The sequence below is a fragment of the Aotus nancymaae genome, unplaced genomic scaffold (genome assembly GCF_030222135.1).
Source record: "Aotus nancymaae isolate 86718 unplaced genomic scaffold, 86718_ANA_hifiasm-v0.15.2.pri h1tg000012l, whole genome shotgun sequence".
NCBI lineage: Eukaryota > Metazoa > Chordata > Mammalia > Primates > Aotidae > Aotus > Aotus nancymaae.
In genome coordinates, this window is record NW_026988423.1 from 23,427,330 (window position 1) to 23,454,108 (window position 26,779).

General features: G+C 44.0%; 2 protein-coding genes and 1 pseudogene across 2 annotated transcripts; 2 read left to right on the forward strand and 1 right to left on the reverse strand.

Annotated features, from left to right (window-relative positions):
* The first annotated feature begins 1,362 nt into the window (after positions 1–1,362).
* LOC110568343 (PRELI domain-containing protein 1, mitochondrial-like) lies at positions 1,363–2,256 on the forward strand. The gene is made up of 3 exons (XM_064375288.1): positions 1,363–1,465; positions 1,580–2,107; positions 2,141–2,256. The coding sequence occupies exons 1-3, from the start codon at positions 1,363–1,365 to the stop codon at positions 2,254–2,256; spliced, it is 747 nt and encodes a 248-aa protein (XP_064231358.1).
* A 1,036-nt stretch (positions 2,257–3,292) lies between these two features.
* Positions 3,293–3,700, forward strand: LOC105729749 (DNA-directed RNA polymerases I and III subunit RPAC2-like). Its single transcript, XM_012470661.2, has one exon. The coding sequence runs from the start codon at positions 3,293–3,295 to the stop codon at positions 3,698–3,700; it is 408 nt and encodes a 135-aa protein (XP_012326084.2).
* Positions 3,701–19,102: 15,402 nt separating this feature from the next.
* On the reverse strand, positions 19,103–23,818 carry LOC105729685 (protein SET-like; annotated as a pseudogene).
* Positions 23,819–26,779: the final 2,961 nt, after the last annotated feature.

The following is a 26,779-nucleotide window of genomic DNA, read 5'->3' on the forward strand; positions in this document are numbered from 1 at the left end:
TAGGGCAGTTCTCATGTTTTCATGTTAAGCTTGCTTGACCAGAACTTGCTAGCCTAAAAATATACTTACTCTACTCACGTGTAGGATGTAAACATATCCCTCACTGCAGACCTGCGTTTAGTCTCTTGGGTTCTCGTTTGCAGTTTCCTCATTAGTAGGGTGTGTGTTGGTGGAAAGTGCTCCCAGCAGCAAAAAGCACAAGCAGGTGTGTAACATGTGGACTGTCATGCTGACAGTGTTTATCCCAGCAAATGACACATTTCACCCCTTTTCCATTTTACAAACAGTTCTGACATTAGATCCACCTGTTACTTCAGGACATTTCAGGAGCTTTTCCTCAGAGAGTCCAATCTCCTCCCCAGCTGATCTGCTTCTCATTAGCAATGTAACCGCACTTTATGCTATGTGTGATCACATCCTTCCCCAAGTTATGAGGAAGAAGAAAGGAGGAGGGATAAGGAGAAGGCAAGGGAGAGAATAGTTAATTCATAGTTCATTTATGAACTTCCAGACTTTGATTACTTGCCTAAATCTATTTTCTTTGTATTTGGGCTGTACGGTAACCTGATTTTTTTTTTCCTGAGACAGAATCTTGCTCTGTTGCCCAGGCTGGAATGCAGTGGTACCATCTCGGCTCATTGCAACCTCGACCTCCCTGGGCTCAGTGATCCTCCCACCTCAGCCTCCAGGGTAGCTGGGACTGCAGGTGCACACCACCATGCCTGGCTAATTTTTGTATTTTTTGTAGAGGCAGGGTTTTGTCATGTTGCCTAGACTGATTTCAAACTCCTGGGCTCAAGCAATCCACCTGCCTTAGTCTCTCAAAGTGCTGGTGCATTTTGGGTAGGCTTGAATCACCACATTCAGCCAGTAACCGGATTCTTAATTTTGCCTAGGTAACTCATGGTTTTGGGTCACCCTTTTGTACCAACTTATACATGTCTCACAACTTCCTTGATTCTCTGTGCTGCTTAGATCCCTACTCATGCCGGGCATGGTGGCGCGTGCCTGTAGTCCCAGCTACTTGGGAGGCTGAGGCTAGAGGATCGCTTGAGTCCAGGAGTTCTGGGCCGTAGTGCGCTATGCCGATTGGGTGTCCGCACTAAGTTCAGCATCAATATAGTGACCTCCTGGGAGGGGGGGACCACCAGGTCGCCTAAGGAGGGGTGAACCGGCCCAGGTCGGAAACGGAGCAGGTCAAAACTCCCGTGCTGATCAGTAGTGGGATCCCGCCTGTGAATAGCCACTGCACTCCAGCCTGGGCAACATAGTGAGACCCTGTCTGTTTAAAAAAAGAAAATAGATTCCTACTCATAAAAATTGATTACTATTTCCTTGTATAGCTGTTTAATAGGAAACAAAATGGTAATATCCAAGGTATTCCTAATTCCGGTGACCAACCAATATAGCCCCATAAAGAATGTGTCTTTGTGCAGCCGGACAACTCATGGCGGTGGGGAGCGCGGTGCGGTGGTAACTGAGCTATGAACCTGGCGGCGGGTGTGCGCCGAGCCCCGGCCCAGCCCGGCCCCCGCGTGCCTCCTAGGCTCCGCACCCCTGATGTTGCATGGGTGCTGAGCCCCTCCGCCCGGGACGGTGGTGAAGTATTTCCTGGGCCAGAGCGTGCTCCGGAGTTCCTGGGACCAAGTGTTCGCTGCCTTCTGGCAGCGGTACCCGAATCCCTATAGCAAACGTGTCTTGATGGAAGACATAGTACACCGGGAGGTGACCCCTGACCAGAAACTGCTGTCCCGGCGACTCCTGACCAAGACCAACAGGATGCCCCGCTGGGCCGAGCGACTGTTTCCTGCCAATGTTGCTCACTCGGTGTACATCCTGGAGGACTCTATTGTGGACCCACAGAATCAGACCATGACCACCTTCACCTGGAACATCAACCACGCCCGGCTGATGGTGGTGGAGGAACGATGTGTTTACTGTGTGAACTCTGACAACAGTGGCTGGACCGAAATCCGCTGTGAAGCCTGGGTCTCCTGTAGCTTATTTGGTGTCTCCAGAGCTGTCCAGGAATTTGGTCTTGCCCGGTTCAAAATCAACGTGACCAAGACTAATGAAGGGTTTGAATATGTCTTGGCGAAGCTGCAAGGTGAAGCCCCTTCCAAAACACTCGTTGAGACAGCCAAGGAAGCCAAGGAGAAGGCAAAGGAGATGGCACTGGCAGCTACAGAGAAGGCCAAGGACCTCGCCAGCAAGGCGGCCACCAAGCAGCAGCAGCTGCAGCAGCAGTTTATGTAGCCAGCCCACCACCACCACAGCACCCCAGACAGCTTGGCTTAACCCCTCTGCCCTCCTTCCATTGTACTTTATCATTAAAAATCAACTTCCAGCCCTATCTACTGTCTGGGTGGTGGGTGGAGGGTATCCCGTTTGGCATCCACAGTACACCAGGCACGTTACCCACGTCTGAGCCAGGTCTGCTTATTCTCCCATTGGGCAGCTGAGGACCCAAGCACAGAGGTGCAGTGACTTGCCTCCCAGGTAGCCTGCAGGTGAACTGACGATAAATGCTAGACTGGAAGCCCCACGAGGGCAGGGTTCTTGGTTTTGTTCTCTGATGTGTCTCAAGTACCTGGAACAATATCTAGCACATAATAGGCACTCAATAAATACTTGTTGAATTCAGTCAGTCCTAAAAAAAAAAAAAAAAGAACGTATCTTTGCAGGAGTCGACCCCACTGTTGGGAGATCAGTTTGCACACAGAATGTGTAAGTTGGGAGGCAAACACCCATAGCTCTCCACACATTCAATGGAGCAGTCACACCAGGAGAGGGAGTCTGGGAGAGAAAGATAGGGGAGCAGGTAGCTTAGTGGAAAGAGGTAAAGGTTCACTGAAGTGTAGTAGGGAGTAGCCATAAGAGAGGAACCAGAGAGGTTCCGCTAACGGTGGAATCCAGCGGTCCAACTAGAGGAAACGAGTTGTATTTGTTTGTTTTCATGGTAACCAAATTACCTTCCAACAGGAAATAGGCCAGGTGGAGAAATGAAGAGAAATACAAAACCTCAAATTACTAACATCCTTAACTGGACCTTAGGAGAGTTTGTTGCGGAGTTTCTTTGAGTTAATCCTTATAGAAATCACTGGTTTTTAGATGTAATACTTTAAATCTTTTTTTGTTCCTCTGCAAGACAACTATTTGTCTGGGGAAGTTGAGAACTGTCTCTACATTGGTGGTTCCTTTCTTCCTGCTTCTCCCACAAGCAACTGGATATGGGGCAGAGCGTCCCACCCATCCACCAGCGCCACCTGAGGATCTGAAAACCACCCCTGAGATGGAAGAGGACCAGGAACTGGAGAGAAAAACGTCTGGATTGAAGACCTCAATGGCTGAAGACCAAAGGAAGACAGCCCTGGAAATGGCCCAGGCAGCTGGAACAGATAGACACCGTGTGACATTTGTATTGCAAGAAGAGGAACATACCCTAGGAAATTTGCTACATTACATCATCATGAAGAACCCTGAAAAAAAAGTGGAATTTTGTGGTTACACTCAAACCCATCCTTCAGAGAGCAAAATTAATTTATGCATTCAGACTCGAGGTGCTCTTCCAGCTGTTGAATCAATTCAGAGAGGCCTGAAGGAGCTCAGGAATGTCTGCCAACCTGTGCTTGACAAGTTTGAGGCCAGCATTAGGGACTATAAGAATCAAAGAGCTAGCAGAAATGAATCCACATTCTAGTCCCTTAAGCAGTATACAAGGAGAGTTGCCCTCTAGGATATTTTCTTCCTGACCGTGCAGAACCCAGAATTAGAAGTTTGTGGCCAGGCGTGGTGACTCAGATCTATAATCCCAGCACTTTGGGAGATTGAGGCGGGCAGGTCACCTGAGGTCAGGAGTTTGAGACCAGCTTGGCCAATATGGTGAAACCCCATCTCTACTAAAAATACAAAAATTAGCCTGGTGTGGTGGTGCATGCCTGTAATCACACATACTAGGGAGACTGAGGCAGGAGAGTCATTTGAACCCGGGAGGCAGAGGTTGCAGTAAGCCGAGGTCACACCACTGCACTCTAGCCTGGGCAACAGAGCTAGACTCTGTCTAAAAAAAAAAAAAAGAGAGAAGTTGCCGGGCACAGTGACTCAGCCACCGTGTAATCCCAGCTCTTTGGGAAGCCAAGGCAGGCAGATCACGCGGTCAAGAGTTCCAGACCAGCCTGGCCAGCATGGTGAAACCCTGTCTCTACTAAAAATACAAAAAATTAGCTGGGCATGGTGGTGCGTGCCTGTAATCCCAGCTACTCGAGAGGCTGAGGCAGGAGAATCGCTTGAACCCAGCAGGCAAAGGTTGCAGTGAGCCATGATCATGCCACTGCACTCCAGTCTGGGTGACAAAGCAAGACTCCATCTCAAAAAAAAAAAAAAAAGAAGTTTGTGATTACAGTATTCTCTGTCCTTCAAAAAGGAAAAAGGTGTGGTTCTAGCTTTTGACCCATTTATTCTTCTAATAAATTTCCTCTTTTATTTAAACTAAAAAAAAAAAAAGGCTGGGCTTGGTGACTCACACCTGTAATTTCAGCACTTTGGGAGGCTGAGGCAGGCAGATCAGGAGGTCAGGAGTTTGATACCAACCTGACAAACATGGTGAAACCCCATCTTTACTAAAGACACAAAAATTAGCCTGGCATGGTGTTGTGCACCTGTAATCCCAGCTACTCAGGAGGCCGAAGGAGGAGAATCACTTGAAGCTGGGAGGTGGAGGTTGCAGTGAGCCGAGATGAGATCATACCACTGCACTCAAGCCTGGGCAACAGAGCAAGACTCTGTTCAAAAACAAAAACAAAAACAAAAAAAAACTATCTCTAAAGAAAGGAGCCTAACAATGTCTACATTTCTACCCAGACTTGGAAGTCTAGCAAATATATATAAGTCAAAATTGAGAATTCACCCTTTTTCATCTTCTTTGTTTCCTTCTTGTAAGAGATTGGGATTTCCTTCCTCTAGAAAGTTCATCTAGATTAGAGAAAGGCTAGTCATAGCCATGTTACTGCTGATGTGTTAGTATAAATACACCCTTATCAACTCAGAATTAAACTATAGTTTCCTCATAGGAGCTATATATTTTCTTTTTTTTTTTTAGGAGCTATATATTTACACTTGGCCTGCCACCCTTTCTGTTGTCATCCAGCCTTCACACTGACACTGGAGTCATCTCTCACAAGCTTTTTTTTGTTTTTAGAGACAGGGTCTTGCTCTGTTGCCCAGGCTGTAGTGCCGTGGCACGATCATGGCTCACTGCAGCCTATAACTCCTAAGCTCAAGAGATCCTTCCACTTCAGCCTCCAGAGTAACTGGAACTACAAGCGTGGGCCACTGGCCTCAGCTAAGTTTTAAATTTTTTGTAGAGTCAGCATCCTGCTACGTTGCCCAGGCTGGTCTTGAACTCGGGGGCTCAGGCAGTCCTCTTGCCTGGGCTTCCCAAAGTGCTAGGATTACAGGCATGAGCCATGATGCCTGGCCTCTTACATAACATACTCCTTAATGATACTCCATCACTTACAGAAAAAGGGACCTCTCTCTCTCTCTCTCTATATATATATATATATATATGAGTCTATATATGAGAAGAAAACACCTGGATTGAAGACCTCAATGGCTGAAGATGAGAGGAAGACAGCCCTGGAAATGGTTCAAACAGGTGGAACAGATACACACTGTGCGACATTTGTATTGCAAGAGAAGGAACATATCCCAGGAAATTTACTCACATATTTATTATATATATAAAGAGAGGGAGAGAGAGAGAGAGAGACTATTTATATATAAAGACTCGTATATATATATATATATAGAGAGAGAGAGAGAGAGAGAGAGACAGAGAGAGAGAGAGGTCTCTTTTTTTGTATGTATGTATGTGTGTGTGTGTGTATGTGTGTGTGTGTGTATAGTGTATGTGTGTATGTATATATAGTGTCACTATGTTGCCCAGGCTCCTGGGCTCACCTGGGCTTCCCAAAGTGCTAGGATTACAGGCATAAGCCACCATGCTCAGCTGGGACCATACTCTTTACATGTATTCAGAAGCCTCCTTAATTAATTTTTTTAATTACTTTTTTTTTTCTTTTTTGAGACAGGGTCTCACTGTGTTGCCCAGGCTGGTCTTGAACTCCTGGGCTCAGGCAATTCTCCTGCCTTGGCCTCCCAAAGTGCTGGGATTATAGGCATGAACCACCATGCCCAGCCTCAATTAATCTTTATATTCTCATTTCCCGGTATATTCTTCATCCTTCTTCCATCTACTTATCCTTAAAGCCTCAACTCAAAGCCATAATGCATTAAGTCTGTTTTCCTCATTAGAACAGAAGTTTAGTTGGGCGGGGTGGCTCACACCTTCAATCCCAGCACTTTGGGAGGCCCAGGCAAGAAAATTGCTTGAGCCCAGGTTTCCCAAGCTTGGCGTCACTATACACCAGCCTGGGCAACATGGCAAAACCCGTCCCTACAAAAAATACAAAAATTAGTCAGGCATGGTGGTGTGCACCTGTGGTCCCAGCTACTCAAGAGGCTGCGGTGGGAGGATCACCTGATCCCAGGGAGGTTGAGGTTGCAATGAGCTGAGATGGTGCCACTGCACCCCAACCTGGGCAACAGAGCAAGATCCTGTCTCAGAAGGAAAAAAAAGAAAAGAAAAGAAAATCTATCACTCTTCCATCTTTTCCCTGTACCTATCATTGACTGATTCATTCACCAAATATTTATTGATTGCCTACTCTGCCAGGCAGTGTGTGACTGAATAATTCTCCTGTCATAATAATAATGATCATAATTTAAAAGAGAATAATGTGTATCAAGACCAGCCTGAGCGACATAAGGAGACCCCATCTCTACAAAAAAATAAAATTAAGTTAAAAAAAATCAGGGCTGGGCATAGTAGCTCATGCCTGTAATCTTAGCACTTTTGGAGTCTGAGGCAGGTAGATTGCCTGAGGTCAGGAGTTTGAGACCAGCCTAGTCAACGTGACAAAACCCCGTCTCAACTAAAAATACAAAAAATTAGCAGGACATGGTGGCATGTCCCTGTAATCCCAGCTACTCAGGAGGCTGAGGCATGAGAATCACTTGAACCTGGGAGGCAGAAGGTACAGAGTCGAGACTGCGCCATTGCACTCTAGCCTGGGCAACAAAGCAAGACCCTGTCTCCAAAAATAAATAAATACATAAATAAATAAAAATAATTTTTTGTTGTTGTTGTTAAGACAGTCTCACTGTGGCCCAGGCTGGAGTGTGGTCACGCCATCTTGCCTCACTGCAGCCTCAACTTCCTGGTATTAAGTGATCTGCCCCAGCCTCCCGAGTAACTGGAAATACAGGTGCATGCCATCCTGCCTGGCTAATTTTTGTATTTTTTGTAGAGACTGGGTTTCACCATGTTGACCAGGCTGGTCTTGAACTCAGCTCAAGTGATCTGCCCACCTCAGACTCCCAAAGTGCTGGGATTATAGGCATGAGCCACAGCCCGGGCCAAATTAAGTTAAATCAAATTAAAATTTTTAAAAAAGAATATCATATAAATGGAATTACATAGTGATTAACTTTTTTTCACATGATACATTTACATTCACAATCCATTTTGAATTAATTTTTGTGTAAGATGTGAAGTTTAGGCCAGGCACAGCGGCTCACACCTGTAATCCCAGCACTTTGAGAGGCTCAGGCGGGTGGATCACCTGAGGTCAGGAGTTTGAGACCAGCCTGGCCAACATGGTGAAACCCCATCTCTACTAAAAATACAAAAAACTAGCCGGATGTGGTGGCATGTACCTGTAATCCCAGCAACTTGGGAGGGCGAGGCAGGGGCATTGCTTGAACCCAGTAGGTGGAGGTTGCAGTGAGCTGAGATTTTGTCACTGCACCAGCTTGGGCAACAAGAGTGAAACTCCATCTCAAAACAAACAAAAAAAAAGATGTGAAGTTTAGGTTAGGTTCTTTTTGTTTTCTTTTGCCTATGGGTGTCCAGTTTCTATAGGGCTATTCATTAAAAAGACTATTCATTGAATCGCTTTTGCTCCTTTGTCAAAAATCAATTTCTGGCCTGTTCCATTGACTTGTGTATCTTTCACTACTCCATACTGTTTTGATTACTATAGCTTTACAGTGAGTCTATAGCACTACAGTAAATCTTAACGTCAGATAGACTAATTCCTCCCAGATTATTCTTCTGTTTCCAAATTGTTTTAGCTATTCTAGCTCCTTTGACTTTCTATATAAATTTTGGAATAAGCTTGTCTTTACCTACAGAAAATCTTGCTGTGCTCTTAAATTTTAATAATTTTAAAAGTTTTCTTCATTTTATTTATTTAGCGTTTATTAGCTTTTAAAATGATTCATTCTAGTGTATGTCACACAGATGGTGAGAAGACCAGATTTCCTATCTTTCTAAGAGATACGGCAAGCCCTCTTTTGGCATGGTTATCACTAAATAATTCCATACATTATCTTTACAAGTATCTTTAAACCTCATAGCAACCCTAAGAGGAAGAGAGTAGTAGTTTCTCTGTTTTACAGATGAGGAAACTGAGGCATGGATAGATTAAATAACACGTCCAGTGTCTCATAGCTAGCAAGTGGCAGAGTTGGGATTTGAACCAAAGCAGTCTTGTTCCAGAACACATACTGTTATCCTCTGTGCCATGCTGTTCTGTTTGACTATAGTTACTTCATCCAATAAATTCTATTCAATGCCCATTTTGTGCCAAGGACTGTTCAAGGTGCTATGTGTTCTAGGTGTCCTATGGCAGCCATGAGTAAGACAAAATCCCAGCTCCCACGGAACTTAGATTGTAAAGGGTGAGAATTTTTGGTATTAATGCAATAATTATTGTTTCGTTGAAGCATTATTTTCTTATTGGGTTTATATTGAGAACACAGACACTTTAAATATAGGAGCTGAGATCTTACCCAAAAGATTTGCTTATTCACTGGATATAAATACTCATCATAATTCTACCAGTCTTCTGGGGACTGAAAAATCCCTCAGTTGGGAGACAGATAAAACCATCTTGACTTCAAACACCATAGATTACTTTTGACTGTTTTGGAACTTTAGATAAATAGAATTATACAGTATATTTTCCTTTCTGACTTCTTTTGCTCAGCATTATATTGGTAAGATTCACCCATTTAGTTGCAATTTGTTCATTCTTGTGCTGTTTCATTGAGTGAAAATACCCTAGCTTATCTGTTCAATTGCATGTGGAGATTAAGATTGTTTCCAATGGCTGGGTGCAGTGGCTCACGCCTGTAATCCCAGCACTTTGGGAGGCTGAGGTGAGTGGGTCATTTGAGGCCAGGAGTTCTAGACCAACCTGGCCAAAATGGTGAAACCCCATCTCCACTAAGAATACAAAAATTAGGCAGGCATGGTGGTGCATGCTTGTAATCCCAGCTACTCTGGAGGCTGAGGCAGGAGGATGGCTTGAACCTGGGAGGTAGAGGTTGCAGTGAGCCGAGATCATGCCACTGCACTCCAGCCTGGGCGACAGAGCTAGACTGTCTCAAAAAAGAAAGAAAAAAAAAGACTGTCTCCAATATTTGACTATTACAAATAGTACCTGACTGTAGTACAGTTTTAATTGGAGATTCTTTTTTTTTTTTTTTGAGACGGAGTTTCGCTCTTGTTACCCAGGTTGGAGTGCAATGGCATGATCTCGGCTCACCGCAACCTCCGCCTCCTGGGTTCAGGCAATTCTCCTGCCTCAGCCTCCTGAGTAGCTGGGATTACAGGCACGCGCCACCATGCCCAGCTAATTTTTTGTATTTTTAGTAGAGACGGGGTTTCACCATGTTAACCAGGATGGTCTCGATCTCTTGACCTTGTGATCCACCCGCCTCGGCCTCCCAAAGTGCTGGGATTACAGGCGTGAGCCACTGCGCCCGGCCTGTAGTACAGTTTTAATACTGCCAAACAATTTTCCAAAATCATGCCATTGTTTCATACTGCTTTCAAATATGTACTTTTGTTCTCCCTCATATTTAGCAAAATATTTTGTTGAGGACTCCAGTTTATTTCATCTACAAAACAAAGTTTAAGAATCTATGCTTAGGCTGGGCGTGGTGGCTCACACGTGTAATCCCAGCACTTTGGGAGGCCCAGGTGGGCGGATCATGAGGTCAGGAGATCGGGACCATCCTGGTCAACATGGTGAAACCCTGTCTTTACTAAAAACACAAAAATTAGCTGGGCATGGTGGCGAGTGCCTGTAATTCCAGCTACTTGTGAGACTGAGGCAGGAGAATCACTTGAACCTGGGAGCTGGAGGGTGCAGTGAGTCGAGATTGCATTCCAGCCTGGGCCACAGAGCAAGACTCCGTCTCAAAAAAAAAAAAAAAAAAATCTACGCTTAGACCAAAGGGATGGAAAGAGAACAGCAAAGACACAGGCAACCTGAGGGAGAAGGAAACTGGGACAGATTCAGGACTATTTGGCCAGCCAGTTCTTCCTGTAAGATATTCTCTTTCAAGAGCTAAGCTTTGAGGGTTTTAATTTTGTTTTAATAAAACACAGTGTTCCCTTACATAGTTGAACTGAATTATTTTCCAACAAATATGAATTAAATTGCCTCATTATTTATTTAGGTTAAACAATTAAACTGTAAGCTTAAGTGGAAAGGGACCTTGTACATTATAGCCTCTTCAACATTACAGCCTCAGACATAACAGATGCTCAATAAATATTTGGATAAATGAATTAATAAATAAATGAATCCGTTTCCTAAAACTTAGCAACTGTCTATCATGGTCTGATGTAGCATGGTTGGCTCATTATGCAGGTACTAATCCTATGTCTCAAATTCAATGATCCAGGCCTTTCTCCTGAGTCTACTCCAAAGACCATGAGGCTATATTGGAGCTCTCTTGGGATTACACATGGAGCATCAACAGGCTGCTCAACTTCACTCCCTCAGACAGTCAGCCTGGCATTGCTCTTATACAGATGCTGGTCAAAAAGTAGACATAGGCCAAGCGTGGTAGCTCACACCTGTAATCCCAGCACTTTGGGAGGCTGAGGCGGGTGGATCACGAGGTCAAGAGATCGAGACCATCCTGGTCAACATGGTGAAACCCCCTCTCTACTAAAAATACAAGAAATTATCTGGGCATGGTGGTGCGTGCCTGTAATCCCAGCTACTTGGGAGGCTGAGGCAGGAGAATTGCCTGAACCCAGGAGGCGGAGGTTGCGGTGAGCCGAGATCACGCCATTGCACTCCAGCCTGGGTAACAAGAGTGAAACTCCGTCTCAAAATAAATAAATAAATAATAAATAAATAAATAAAACACTTAGCCAAGGGTGGTGGTGTCAGGCACCTGTTCTTCCCAGCTACTCAGGAGGCTGAGGAGGGATGATTGCTTGAGCCTGAGAGGTCAAGGCTGCAGTCTGTGACTAGCCTGGGCAACAGAGCAAGACCCTGCCTCAAAAAAAAAAAAAAAGATAATTTATGAAAGAATATGTACACACACTTAGAATGATGCATGTGGCTTAACTGTTTACACGTGTGAACAAGTGGCTCATTTACATAGAGTATCATATTTAATCCCCTCTAAAGCCCTAAGGGGCTTGCTATTAAAATCTTCATTTTATAAATGAGGCAGTTCAGAGAAATGAGGTGAGTCATTAAAGGTCACAACCAGTAATTGTTAAAGCCTTAATTTAAACTTAGGTCTGTCTAGAGCCTGAGATTTTAAGAATTATGTGTGCATAAATAATTTAAAAATTAAATTTTTTTTGGCTCTCAAGGACATGTGTTTTTGCATATGATTTCAATTAAGTTAAATACATTTGGTGCCTACTACGTACGGAAGACATTTGTATAACTTAAGATAATATTACAACGTATTTATTTTCTGTAAGTGCTTCTTCAGCTTCCCTGGTTAGGAGGCAGCTGGGTCTTGAAAAAAAACTTCTTTTCTGATATACAGAACAGAAGACTAGGAGCCTGCACAAGTAGGTTTGCGTGAGTAGGTCTTATGGTAAAAGAAGGCTTTTCAGAAGGGGAGATGAGGGAGAGAGGAAAATGAATTAGCAGGAAAAAGGCAGAAAAGGTATTTCAAGAGGGAAACTTGAAAGTTATTTCCATCAGAGCTTTCTCTGACTTGTTTTAATGACAGCCATTTTTCTTTAGATGGAGTCTTGCTCTGTCTTCCAGGCTGGAGTGCAGTCGCCCAATCTTGGCTCACTTCAACCTCCACCTCCCAGGTTAAAGTGATTCTCCTGCCTCAGCCTCCTGAGTAGTTGGGACTACAGGTGCCCGCTACCATGCCCAGCTAATTTTTGTAATTTTTTAGTAGAGACTGGGTTTCACCATACTGGCCAGGCTGGACTTGAACTCCTGACCTTGTGATCCGCCCACCTCAGCCTCCCAAAGTGCTGGGATTACAGGTGTGAGCCACTGGGCCTGGCCAGCTATCCAGTTCTTGAAGGCCAAAGAAAGCATAATAAACTTGAGGATCCTTGGCCGATCCTTGCATTGCTGGACTGCAGGGCGCATAAACACCCTGCGTGACAGAGGACGTGGCCAGCCACCTCAGGCCCAACCCTGCATGCTGGGTCTGGACGGTGCCAGCTCCTTGGCAACACCACAGGCTGTTATGAACCTGTGCCGGGGCGGAGGAGGGGCCGAGCACCAGGTGACGTGGCAACACTGCAGTCGAAGGAAAGCCATGCTAAGAGGCTGCTGCCCCTCAGTCCTGTGACAAGCAAGGGGACTGCAGGAACCCTGGGGAGGAGGGGACAGGTGGAGGAGAAGGATCCCTGTTGCATGGCTCTAGCCAGAAAGAAAATCTAAAATTCTGCTTCCTGGCCCAGCTCCCAGCACAGCTAATGTTTGGAATGGACCAGTTGCCTGGACAGTTTCAATTCTTTGTAATAAGCAGCTCAGGCCTTGGTGTTCAGTTTTCCTTTGCCCCTCAGTTTCAGATGGTCCACTGTGGCCCCTGCTCATGATTCAGACTGAAATAGCTGCCTGCTTTGCATGCCAGTTCAGGCTGCATTTCAGTTCTTGTTTCTTTGAAAGGACCTGTCAGGGAAGCAGTATGAAATGTCAGGTTCCGGTTTGGTATTCCCCCATTACCTTCAACCTTGTAGCTTGACTTTTGTGGGATTCCCACTGATGCCCAGAGTCCCCTCATGTGAATAGGCTTACCTAATTCAGGGATAGCTAGGTGATACGATGATGTCCGGCCCCGTGAGATTATAGTTTTTCACCTTGCATCACCTTTCATGGACTGGCTGGAATTCAGATTAGTTAGCCATCCCATTCTTGCTTGGACATGCTTATTAAAGATAAGGCATTATCGGCCAGGTGCAGAGGCTCACGCCTGTAATCCCAGCACTTTGGGAAGCTGAGGCAGAAGAATCACCTGAGGTCAGGCGTTCAAGACCAGCCTGGCCAACGTGGTGAAACCCCGTCTTTACTAAAAATACAAAAAAATTAGTCAAGCGTAGTGGCATGCACCTGTATTCCCAGCTACTCAGAGGCTGAGGCATGAGAATTGCTTGAACCCAGGAGGCAGTGGTCACAGTGAGCTGAGATCGCGGCACTGCACTCCAGCCTGTGTTACAGAACGAGACTCTCTCTTAAATAAATAAATAAGGCATTATTAATTTTCAAAGAATTACCAATTTCTTCCTACCAAATAACTGAAGATTCCTACATAGATCTTTACAATTGTCTGTGTAGAGGTTCAAACTCCTGAAAGTTGGCTAGTCCTTGTTCATATTTACCCCAACCTGTGTTAATATCATTTACATTTACTCTTTCAGACACAGTTCAGACACAAGGTCCTGAACAAAGGAGGACTTGGTATCATGCTGCCATTGCTTCTGGCTTGGGTCTTTACAACTTTGGTGGAGCTTCCAAGAGTTCCATGTGGAGACAGAGCATTAGATGGTTGATAATGTCTGTGGTCTGCAGGAGCCACTATGCAGAGGACCCAGGGAAGAATTTGCCATTTTCAGTTAAAAACATGTGGCAGCTACTAATTATGATGACTTTGTACTTAGGATCTGGATTTGCGGCACCTTTCTTTAGAGTAAAACACCAACTGCTTAAGAAATAAGAATGTGGGCCAGGCGTGGTGGTTCATGCCTGTAATCCCAGCACTTTAGGAGGCCGATGTGGGTAGATCACCTGAGTTCAGGAGTTCAAGACCAGCCTGGCCAACATGGTGAAACCCCATCTCTACTAAAAATACAAAAAATTAGCTGGGCATGGTGGTGCGCACCTGTAATCCCAGCTACTCGGGAGGCTGAGGCGGGAGAATTGCTTGAACCTGGGAGGCAGAGGTTGCAGTGAGCTGAGATCGCGCCATTACACTCCAGCTTGGGCAACAAGAGCAAAACTCAGAAAGAAAGAGAGAGAGAGAGAGAAAGAGAGAGAGAGAGACAGAGAGAGAGAGAGAGAGAGAAGTTCTCACTGCTTCCCAGACAGTTCAGTGGCACAATCACAGCTCACTGTAGGATTGACCTCTTGGGCTCAAGCGATCCTCCTACCTCAGCCTCCTGAAGAGCTGGGACCACAAGTATACACCACTATGTCCAGCTACTTTTTTATTTTTTGTAGAGACAGGGTTTTGCCATGTTGCCCAAGCTGGTCTTGAATTCCTGGACACAAGCAATCTTCCTGTCTTGACCTCCCAAAGTGCTGGGATTACAGGTGTGAGCCACCGTGCCCAGCCAGAATTGGAGATTTTTAAATACAGAAATTCTCAAGCGCTTTGCCCAAGAAGGGCTACATTTGTCAACTTTTCTGGCTATTGGAGCAGGTCAGAAAGGGCTAACATTCCTGTCAGAGGTGATAGTTTTACTCTGACCCATTTCTTCATCTCTACACGTTCTGAAGAAAAGTCTCTTTTCAGATGTCTATATATTTTTAAATATTCTTTTTATTTAGAAAGCCCCTTTCTTTATGTTCTTAGTGAATTACTCCCATGTGTTAAGAGTTGGGAAGTGATAGGAGAGGTAGAGTCCAAGGGAGTTAGTCAAAACTGATCAAGAACCCAGCGGAAAGATAAATGAAGTTGAACAGTTCACAAAAGGGGAAATATATTGGGCTAAAAGACACGTGGGAAAATGTTCAACTCACTAATGACAAAAGAAATGCAAATTTTGAAAACCAGGTACCATTTCATCTATAAAATTTGCAATAGTTAAAAAAAAATGTGGCTGGGCACGGTGGCTTACGCCTGTAATCCCACCACTTCGGGAGTTTGAGGCGGGCAGATGATGAGGTTGGGAGATTGAGACCATCCTGGCTAACATGGTGAAACTCCATCTCTACTAAAAATCCATAAAATTCCTACATCTTTAAGGGAATAATAAAAAAAGAAAAAAGAAAAAATACATAAAATTAGCCAGGCGTGGTGGCACATGCCTGCTGTAATCCTGGCTACTGGAAAGGCTGAGGCAGGAGAATCGCTTGAACCCAGGAGGTGGAGGTTGAAGTGAACCGAGATGGTGCCATTGCACTCCAGCCTGGGCCACAGAGCGTGACTCCATCTTGAAAAAACAAAAAAAAGTGTTGGGGAGATAGGGAAATACCCAATACTGGCAAGCATGCAGTGCAGGGCTCTCTTTATACCCTGCTAGTGGTGGGCTAAATTGATACCATTTTTAGGAAAACCATCTGGAGATGCATATCAATCATATTCCTGTTAAATTACCTAAAAGTCAGGAGGAGAAAGAAAGAAAAAGAAAAAAAATTATCCTAAGAAAATTATCCAAAACATATACAAAAATTCATTCACAATGGTGCAGTGTTATTTATAAGAAAAAATGAGAATAATTTAGGTATCAAAAAATATGAGACTGGTTAAATAAATGATAATATATTCCCACAGTAGAACACTAATGCAACCATTAGGAAAGATGCTTTGTTAAGTTTTCCAGTACCAAGAGAAAACGCTTTTTTACAATCCAAGCTGCAGTGCAGTGGTGCAATCTTGGCCTCCCAGGTTCAAGCAATTCTTGTGCCTCGGCCTCCCTACTGGGATTACAGGCATGTGCCAACACACCCAACTAATTTTTTAATGTTTTTAGGAGAGACGAGTTTTTGTCATGTTGGCCAAGCTGGTCTTGAACTCCTGGCCTCACGTGATCCGCCCACCTGGGCCTCCCAAAGTGTTGGGATTACAAGTGTGAGCCACCATGCCTGGCCGATTACAATATTAAGTAAAAAGTGTAAAATACAAAATTGTATTTACAGTCATCCCTCAGTATCTGTGGAAGGTTGGTTCTAGGACTTCCCCTGCCCCCACAGATGCCAAATCCACAATGTACAAGTTCCTAATATAAAATAATGTAGTATTTGCATGTAACCTACTCACATCCTCCCATATACTTTACATATACTTTAAATCATCTCTAGGTTACTTATAAGACCTAATGCTGTGTGAATAGTAGTTTTACTGTATTATTTAGGAAATAATGACAAGAAAAAAAAAACCTGTACATGTTCAGTACAAATGCAGCCATCCTTTCTTTTTTCAAGTATTTTCCATCTGTACTTGGTTGAATCCCAGGATGCAGAACTTACAAAGAGCTGACTGTACATTATAATCTCAGTTATGTTAAAAAATATAACATAAAAACAGGAAAGGGATAAAATATATTAATTCATTAACAGCGGTTGTCTTGAAATAATTGATAATTTTTTTTCTTCTTCCCTTTTCCTCTTATTTTTCTGTAATAATAATATACTATCTTCAGAACAAAAATTGTATTTAGGCAGGGCATAATGACTCATGCCTATAATTTCGGCACTTTGGGAGGTTGAGGCAGGAGGATTGCTTGGACTCAGGAGTTTGAAACCAGCCTGGCTAACATAGTGAGACTCTGTCTACAAAAAATTTATATCTATCTATCTATCTATCTATCTATCTATCTATCTATCTATCTATAGTTTGTTGTTGTTGTTGAGACGAAGTCTCTCTTTGTCGCCCAGGCTGGAGTGCAGTGGTGCAATCTTGGCTCACTGCAGCCTCTGCCTCCCCGGGTTCAAGCAATTCTCCTGCCTCAGCTTCCCTAGTAGCTGGGATTACAGGCACATGCCACTGTGCTCAGCTAATTTTTGTATTTTTAGTAGAGACGAGGTTTCACCATGTTGGTCAGGCTGGTCTCAAACTCCTGACCTCAAATGATCTGCCCATCTCAGCCTCCCAAAGTACAGAGATTACAGGTGTGAGCCACCACATCTGGCAAAATTTTAAAAAATGTTTTAAATTTTATTTAAAAATCACAGGCAACTATAATAATCAAGGCTGTGTGGTACCGGCATAAGGACAGACACATAGATCAATGGAACAGACCAGAAAGTTCAAAGATAAACTGTTAGCTTTATGACCAATTGATTTTCAAAAAGGGTCGTAAGACAATTTAATGAGGAAAGAATCATCTTTTCAATAAATCGGGCTGGGCGTGGTGGCTCATGCCTATAATCCCAGCACTTTGGGAGGCCGAGGCAAGTGGATCACGAGGTCAGAAGTTCGAGACCAGTCTGGCCAAGACGGTGAAACCCCATCTCTACTAAAAATACAAAAGTTAGCTGGGTGCAGTGGCACGTGCTTGTAATCCCAGCTACTTGGGAGGTTGAAGCAGGAGAATCGCTTGAACCCAAGAGGCAGAGGTTGCAGTGAGCCAAGATCGTGCCATTGCACTCCAGCCTGGGCGACAGAGTAAGACTCTGTCTCAAAAAAATAAAAAAGAATAAATCATGCTGGGAAAACTGGATATCCACACACAAAATAAGAAAGTTGGACCCCTTCTTTACACCACATACAATAACTAAACTGGATTATAGTCCTAAATGTAAAAGCTAAACTATGAAATTTTCAGAAGAAAAGAATAAATCTTTACGACCTTAGGTTAGAGGAAGTCTTCTTCTTAGTTATGACACCAAAAGCATAAACAACAACAAAAATAGACAAAGTGGGCATCATCAAACTTAAATACTTTTGAGCTTTAAAAGACAGAATCAATAAAGTGAAAAAACTCACAGAATGTGAGAAAATATTTGCAAATCATGTATCTGATAAGGGACTTGTATCCAAAATACATAAAAAGCTCTAACAACTCAACAATAAAAAGATAAATAATCCAATTGAAAAATGGGCAAAGATTTGAATAGAAATTTCTCCAAAGAAGATACATAAATATTGCTGCCTTAACAAACGTAGTGGCTTAAAACAATACAATGTTATTGTCGGACAGTCTTGGAAGTCAGAATTTCAACATGGGTGGAAATGGAAAGTGACTGCTAATGGGTATAGGGCTCCTTTTTGGGGTGATGAAAATATCCTAAAATTGATTGTAGTGATTTTTTTGGTAGAGACAAGGTTTCGTCGAGTTGCCCAGGCTGGTCTCAAATTTCTGGGCTCAAGTGATCTGCCTACTTCTGTGGTTGCACAGCTCTGTAAATAAACTCAAATCCATTTTGTATGTACTTCACCTTGTGTGTGTGTGTGTGTGTGTGTGTGTGTGTGTGTGTGTGTGTGTGATGGTCTTGCTTTGTCACCCAGGCACATACAGGCTGGAGTGCAGTGGCACGATCACAACTCACTGAAGTTTCAACCTCCTGGACTCAAGGGATTCTCCCACCTCAACCTCCCAAGTAGCTGAGACACAGGCACGCTCCACCACACCTGGCTAATTTTGTTGAGAAATGAGGTCTCTCTGTGTTGCACAATCTGGTCTCCAACTCCAGGGTTCAAGTGATTGTCCCACTTCCACCTCTCAAACTGTTCAACTTCCCCGCCTCCCAAAGTGCTGGGAATATAGGCGTGAGTCACCGCACCCAGCCTGTATGTACACTTTAAATGGGTGCATTGCATGGTATGTAAACTACATCTCAATAAAACTGTTAAAAAATAACGAATGACTCCTAAGTAGGATGCCATATCCATTGAACAAAAAGACACCACAAATGGACTTGAAGAATAAAGGAAATGTATCTGCTCATTTAACTGAAAAGTATAGAAGAAATAAATACTTTAGGTGCGGTACAGTCAAAACATCCCCTCCCTAGCAGCTGGAGCTCCAGCTATACAATTGAAGGAGAGTGGAATGGATGTTATGGAGACAATACCATACCCACTATGCCCATCCACTGTGGTCCTAAGGGCAAAGAGAAAACAGATAGTCACGGCCAGGTGCAGTGGCTCATACCTGTAAACCCAGCACTCTGGGAGGTCGAGGCAAGCAGATCACTTGAGTCCAGGAGTTTCTGGACCACATGACCTGTTTCTATAAAGAATACAAAAAATTTAGCTGGATGTGGTGGCACATGTCTATGTCCCCAGCTCAGGCGACAGAGCCACACCCTGGCTCTACATTTTTTAAATAAATAAAAACATTGGGGCTGGAAGCAATGGCATGCCTGTAATCCCAGCCCTTCCCTAAGGTGGGAAGATCACTTGAAACCAGGATTTTCAGAACAGCCTGGGAAACATACGGAGACCCCATTCCTTAAAAAAAATTTTTTTTTATTTAAATACTTTGGGAGGCCAAGGCAGGCAGATCACCTGAGGTCGGGAGTTCGAGACCAGCCTGCCCAACATGGTGAAACCCTGTCTCTACTAAAAAGACAAAAATTAGCCAAGTGTGGTAGCATATGCCTATAATCCCAGCTACTTGGGAGGCTGAAGTGGGAAGATCGCTTGAGCCCAAGAGGTGAAGTTTGTGATAAGCCAATATCGTGCCACTGCACTCCAGCCTGGGCGACTATCTTGTGTCTCAAAAAAATAATAATAATAATAACAAAATGAGGCCAGGCATGACGGCTCATGCCTTTATTCCCAGCACTTTGGAAGGCTGAGGTGGGTGGATCACCTGAGGTTGGGAGTTAAAGACCAGCCTGACCAACATGGAGAAACTCCATCTCTACTAAAAATACAAAATTATCGGTGAGTGGTGGTGCATTCCTGTAATTTCAGCTACTTGAGAGGTTGAGGCAGGAGAATTGCTTGAACCTGGGAGGTGGAGGTTGCCAGGAGCAGAGATTGCACCACTGCACTCCAGCCTGGGCAACAAGAGCAAAACTCCATCTCTAAATACATACATACATACATACATACATACATACATATACAAGAAAATAAAGAAAACAGAAGGGCAAATTCAAAGACAAATATCAGAGCATATATGTACCAGTCATAGGAGCAATTCTCAGGAGGCTGAAGTCCTCTTTAGACTAAAAAAAGAAACAAGAGCCGGGCGCAGTGGCTCACACCTGTAATCCCAGCACTTTGGGAGGCTGAGGCAGGCAGATCACAAGGTCAGAAGATCGAGACCATCCTGGCCAACATACTGAAACCCCATCTTTATAATTTTTATTTATATATTTTTAAAAATTTAATTTATTTTTTTAAAAAAATATAAAAAAACAATTCTCCTGCCTCAGCCTTCTGAGTAGCTGGGACTACAGGTGAGTGCCACCATGCCCAGCTAATGTTTATATTTTTAGTAGAGACAGGGTTTCACCATGTTGACCAGGATGGTCTCGATCTCTTGACCTCGTGATCCACCCGCCTTGGCCTCCCAAAGTGCTGGGATTACAGGCATGAGCCACTGCGCCCGGCCAAAACCCCATCTTAAAAAAAAAAAATTAAAAAAAAAGAGAAACACGTAAGGATAGCAATGAAGAACACTGTTTTTTAAACACTTTAAAAGTGTTTAGGATTGACTGCTAATGGAGCATGAGAATGTTCTAAAGTTAGATTGCAGGGTTGGTTGCACAAGTCTGTAATATGCTAAAAAAGACTGAGACCAAGCGTGGTGGCTCAAGCCTGTAATACCAACACTTTTGGAGGCTGAGGCAAGCAGATCACCTGAGGAGTTCAAGACCAGCCTGACCAACATGGTGACATCCTGTCTCTACCAAAAAATACAAAAAAATTAGCCAGATGTGGTGTCACTCTCCTGAAGTCCCAGCTACTCAGGAGGCTGAGGTGGGAGAACTGCTTGAACTGGGAGGTAAAGGTTGCAGCGAGCTGAGATCTCACCACCGCAACTCCAGCCTGGGCGACAGAGTGAGACAGTGTCTGAAAACAACAACAACAAAAACAGTGAATGATCGCTGAGTGCGGTGGCTCACGCCTGTAATCCCAGCACTTTGGGAGGCTGAGGCAGGCAGATCACCTGAGGTCAGCAGTTCAATACCAGCCTCGGCCAGGCGCAGTGGCTCAAGCCTATAATCCTAACACTTTGGGAGACCAAAGTGGTTGGACCACCTGAAGTCAGGAGTTCGAGACCAAGCTGGCCAACATAGTGAAACCCCATCTCTACTAAAATACAAAAAATTAACTGGGCGTGGTGGCAGGCACCTATAATCCCAGCTACTCAGGAGGCTGAGGCAGGAGAATCACTTGAACCCAGGAGGCAGAGGTTGCAGTGAGTTTGAGACAGAGTCTCAAACTGTCGCCCAGGGTTGGAGTGCAATGGTGCGATCTCAGCTCACTGCAACCTCCACCTTCTGGGTTCAAGTGATTTTCCTGCCTCAGTCTCCTGAGTAGGTGGGATTGCAGGTGCTTGCCACCATGCCTGGCTAATATTTTATATTTTTAGTAGAGACAAGGTTTTACCATGTTGGCCAGGATAGTCTCCATCTCTTGACCTTGTGATCCACCTGGCCAACATGGCAAAACCCTGTCTCTACTAAAAATACAAAAATTAGCCACCTCCCAGGTTTAAGCAATTCTCCTGCCTCAGCCTCCTGAGTAGCTGGGATTTCAAGCATCTGCCACCACATCCAGCAATTTTTTGTATTTTTAGCAGAGACTGGGTTTTACCATGTTGGCCAGGCTTGTCTCAAACTCCTGACCTCAAGTGATCCACCCACCTCAGCCTCCCAAAGTGCTGGGATTACAGGTGTGAGTCACTGTTCCCAGTCTCAATTCACATTTAACTCCCTTCTCCTGGCCCTTTTCCCCCCTTTTTTTAAACAAAAGAAAGTAGACAGATACATGTTGGCAAATACTAACTGTCCATGTTCACATGGAGACACGGTGAACTCTCTGAGCCCAATACACAGAGAAAGGAGGAAGAAAGCGAGAATTCTACACAGGAGTCTAGCATCCTCCAGCTTCCAGCAGAGTGAAGGAAGTAGGTTTTCCTTTTCTCCCACAGAACCTGGGGGTGTTGATTCCATAGAGTTTTTGTTCAGACCAGAAGGGATAAAAATGATTTTGGGATGGAAAGGGATAGAGACTCTTTTCCCATTGTATTCTGTTCAAGGTACATCCCCCCAAAATAAGACCAACGGTATAAAGAAAAGAAACTTCAAGAACAGTGTGCCCAGTGTGACTGCAACTTGCTCCCAGAAAATGGGGAACATTTTTTAAAAAGAAGGTTGGAATCCATCAGTGTTCTATTACTCGTCTCTTCCTTCATCCTCCTCTCCTTTGTCAGTATCTTCCAACCCTTCATCATCATCATCATCTTCTTTTTTTTTTTTTTTTTTTTTTGAGATGGAGTTTCACTCTCGTTGCTCAGGCTGGAATGCAATGGCGCAATCTCAGCTCACGGCAACCTCTGCCTCCCGGTTCAAGCAATGCCTCTGCCTCAACCTCCAGAGTAGCTGGGATTACAGGCGTGCACCACCACACCCAGGTAATTTTTTTGTATTTTTAGTAGAAACGGAGTTTCACCATGTTGGCCAGGCTGGTCTCTAATTCCTGCCCGCAGACAATCCACCTGCCTCAGCCTCCCAAAGCTCTGGGATTACAGATGTGAGCCAGCTCGCCCAGCCTTCTTCTTTTTCTTTATCATCCATATCAGGAACCAAGTAGTATTGTAATAGGTCTGGGCAAATATCATCTTTGATGACCTCTCCTAACTCCCTAACACCTGCATCAGAATGATCAGTGAACCAGGTAAAAAAAAGCTCTTCGATTCCTCATGCTGGCTTTATTCTGTGTCTGACTTGAACTTTCTGTCAAATCCCTTCCAGATTTCCATTTGATTTCAGTGGACTTTGAAGACGGATCACCACTCTCATTCAGGTGAAATTCTTTGGAGATAACTTTATTTTCATAGTAAGAATTTTCATCAAAATAAAAATCTATTCTGTAACCTAATTTAATATCTTCAAATTCTGTCAATTCAACTCTGTCAAATAATGCAGTGCCTCCTTATCCTCCTCCATAAGCAATACAAACACTTGTGGATGGTTAACAAATATTGTTACCCCAAAATTTGGGATTTTGGCAATCAACTCTGATCTCTTTGGAAAAAATGGCTGGCAGAGTTTGCTATATTTCTTTTCTAGTTTCAAAATCTCCTCACTAGCTTGTTCATTAAGTCTGTCAGCTGGGCGTGGTGGCTCACACCTGTAATCCTAGCACTGTGGGAGGCCAAGGCGGGCGGATCACTTGAGGTCAGGAGTTTGAGACCAGCCTGGCCAACATGGAGAAACCCATCTCTACTAAAAATACAAAACTAGCCTGGCATGGTGGCAGGCACCAATAATCCCAACTACTTGGGAGACTGAGGCAGGAGAGTCACTTGAACCCGAGGCAGAGCTTGCAGTGAGCCGAGATCGCACCATTTCACTCCAGTCTGGGTGACAAGAGTGAGACTCTGACTCGGAAAAAAAAAAAAAAAAAGTTTTTTTCATCTTGTACTTCATCAATACGTTCAATTGCTTCCTGCTGGATTTTTCTGTCTTCTTCAGCAAGCCCAGAGAGGTGGATTGTTCTTCTCTGGTCTCAGAGCACGAGGCAGTCTTGGTTTCTTCTTTTGAGGCAGTGGTAGGGACTGGCATTTTGGGGCAGTGGTGCTAGAAAAGTCCAACAACCAGACCACAAGTCTCATTGCCCAACAGGATGAAGCTCAGAAAACCACCTACAGATGTTTTAAAAGTGGCATGGGTAGGATGAAAGTGAAAGGAGTCCTTCCAGAACCCTTAATAAAATCAAGCCTATTTCCAAGAATGTGAACTCTATAAAGTAGGGACCTCATCTGCTTATTCACAACAGTATCCTCAGCTCCCAACAGGCCCACCAATATTTGTTTAAGGTTGAGTGTTGACTCCTCCAGGCTTGGCCACGGAGAGAGATTCTTGGTGCTCAGCAGAAAGTGTGGAAGTAAAGTTACAAGGTGAATCGTCGGCAAAGACGTCTCGGTCAAAGTTTGGGTTTTGGGGGGTTTTTGTTGTTATTGTTACAAATTTTAGTTTTGAATTTGGTTAAATGTTTTTTCTGCCTCTGAGATAGTTATATGGTTTTTCTCCTTTATTCTATTAACATGGTGAATTACATTAATTGGTTTTCAAATGTTAAACCAATCTTGCATTCCTAGAACGAACTCACTTTGGAAGGCTGTATTATCCTTTTCACCTATTGCTGAATTCGATTTGCTACTATTTTGTTAACAACTCACCAGAGCCTAAGATTTTAAATTTCAAATCCGCTTTATTTAACTGATACAGGACTATTCAGGTATTTTATTTCTTCCTGAGTCAGTGTGGTCATTTGTGTCTTTCCAGGAATTTATTCATTTCATTTACATTGTTAATTTTTTTTTATAGCACAATATGTGACATTTGGATAGCAGTTAAATTTTTATTGATAAAACATTTTTAAAAATGTTCTACTGTCTTTTCAATGTCTGTATACACAATGGTGAAGTACCCTCTTTACTTGGACCAAAAACTAAATCTTAGGATAAGAATCAAAACTAGGGGCAACCAGGCACGGTGGCTGACACCTATAATCTCAGCACCTTGGGAGGTTGAGGCAGGAGAATTGCTTGAGCTCAGGAGTTCAAGACCATCCTGGGCAACATAGTGAGACCCCATCTCTACAAAAAGTAAAAAGTTAGCCAGGCATAGTGTTGCACTCCTGTAGTCCCAGCTACTTAGGAGGCTGAAGTGGGAGGATCATTTGGGCCCAGGAGTTCCAGGCTGCAGTGAGCCCTGATCATGCCACTGCACTCCAGCCTAGGTGACAGAGCAACACTCTGTCTCTAAAAATAAATAAATTAAAATAAATTAAATATAAATTACGTTCTGAAAAAAAAACTTGGGGTGGGTCTGAGTGCAGTGGTGTTTACAACTAATTTATCACAACCAGTTACAGATTTCTTTGCTCCTTCTCCATTCCCACTGCTTCACTTGACTAGCCAAAAAAAAAAAAAAAAAGCCAACATGGAATTCTAGGCAAATTAGTTCCACACATGGCAACTGGCTGCTATGCCTATTAATTCTCCTGAGCTGCTTTTTCCCTCCATTGCCAGCCTTAGAGGATCAGTTTTTTATTTAATTAAGGTTGTTAAGAAGAAAGGGGCCAGGTGCAGTGGCTTATGCCTATAATCCCAGCGCTTTGGGAGGCCGAGGCAGGTGGATCATTTGAGGTCAGGAGTTCGAGACCAGCGTGACTATCATGATGAAACCCTGTCTCCACTAAAAATACAAAAATTGGCTGGGCATGGTGGCATGCGCCTGTAATCCCAGCTACTCAGGAGGCTGAGGCACAAGAATTGCTTAAGGCAGAGGCTGCAGTGAGCTGAGATAGCACCACTGCATTTCAGCCTGGGTGGCAGAGTGAGACTCTGTCTCAAACAAAACAAAACAAAAAAGAAGAAAGGGGCCAGGCACAATGGCACACACCTGTAATCCCAGCACTTTGGGAGGCTGAGGTGGGTGGATCGCTTGAGCCCAGGAGTTCGAGACCAGCCTGGGCAGTATGGCAAAACCCCTTCTCTAAACAAACAAACAAAAGAATGCAAAATACAAAAATTAGCCAGATGTGAGCCGGGTGAGGTGGCTCCCGCCTGTAATTCCAGCACTTTGGGAGGCTGAAGTGGGCGGATCACCTGAGGTCAGGAGTTCGAGACCAGCCTGGCCAACATGGAGAAACCCTGTCTCTACTAAAAATACAAAATTAGCTGGATGTGGTGGCACATGCCTGTAATCCCAGCTACTTGGGAGGCTAAGGCAGGAGAATCGCTTGAACCCAGGTGGCGGAAGTTGCGGTGAGCTGAGATCGTGACATTGCACTCCAGACTGGGCAACAAGAGCAAAACTCCATCTCAAAAAAAAAAAAAAAAAAAAAAAAAATAGGCCAGATGCAGTGGCTCACGTCTGTGGTCCTAGCACTCTGGGAGGCTGAGGCGGGCGGATCACCTGAGGTCTGGAGTTCAAGACCAGCCTGACCAACATGGTGAAACCCCATCTTAAAAAAAATTAAAAAAAAAAATAGCCAGGTGTGGTGATGGGCACCTGTGGTCCCAGCTACTTGGGAGTCTGAGGCAGGAGGATCGCTTGAATCCAGAGGTCAAGGCTACAGTGAGGCATGTTCGTACCACTGCACTCTGGCCTGCATGACAAAGTAAGACCTTATCTTAGAAAAAAAAAAAAAAAAGAAGAAGAGAGGTAGACTCCAGAAGTGACAAATAGCAAGCTCAATGTTGATCTTAGGTGAAATTCTAGAATGGAATTTTTGGACAATAAAAAAAAATTGGTGGTTCTGAGAGCTGTTACATATTCACTAAGAGCAATTTTGCTGAACTTTATTTCCTTTTTGTCATAGTACCTGCCTCCCTTGGACAGTCGGATTGTTTACACTAGTAGTTACCAAGGGCCAATTTCGTACAAAGCCTTGTCCTAAGAGTGTAGATAGATATAATAGGTATGAACCAAAAGGACATGCCCCCTGCCCTTAACATGTAGCAAGGGACAGTCATTAAACCAGTGAGTACGTGAATAAATATATCACTACAAACTGTGAGAAGGGGTATGAAGGATGGTAGGACGGGGCAGGGGAGATTTTCACA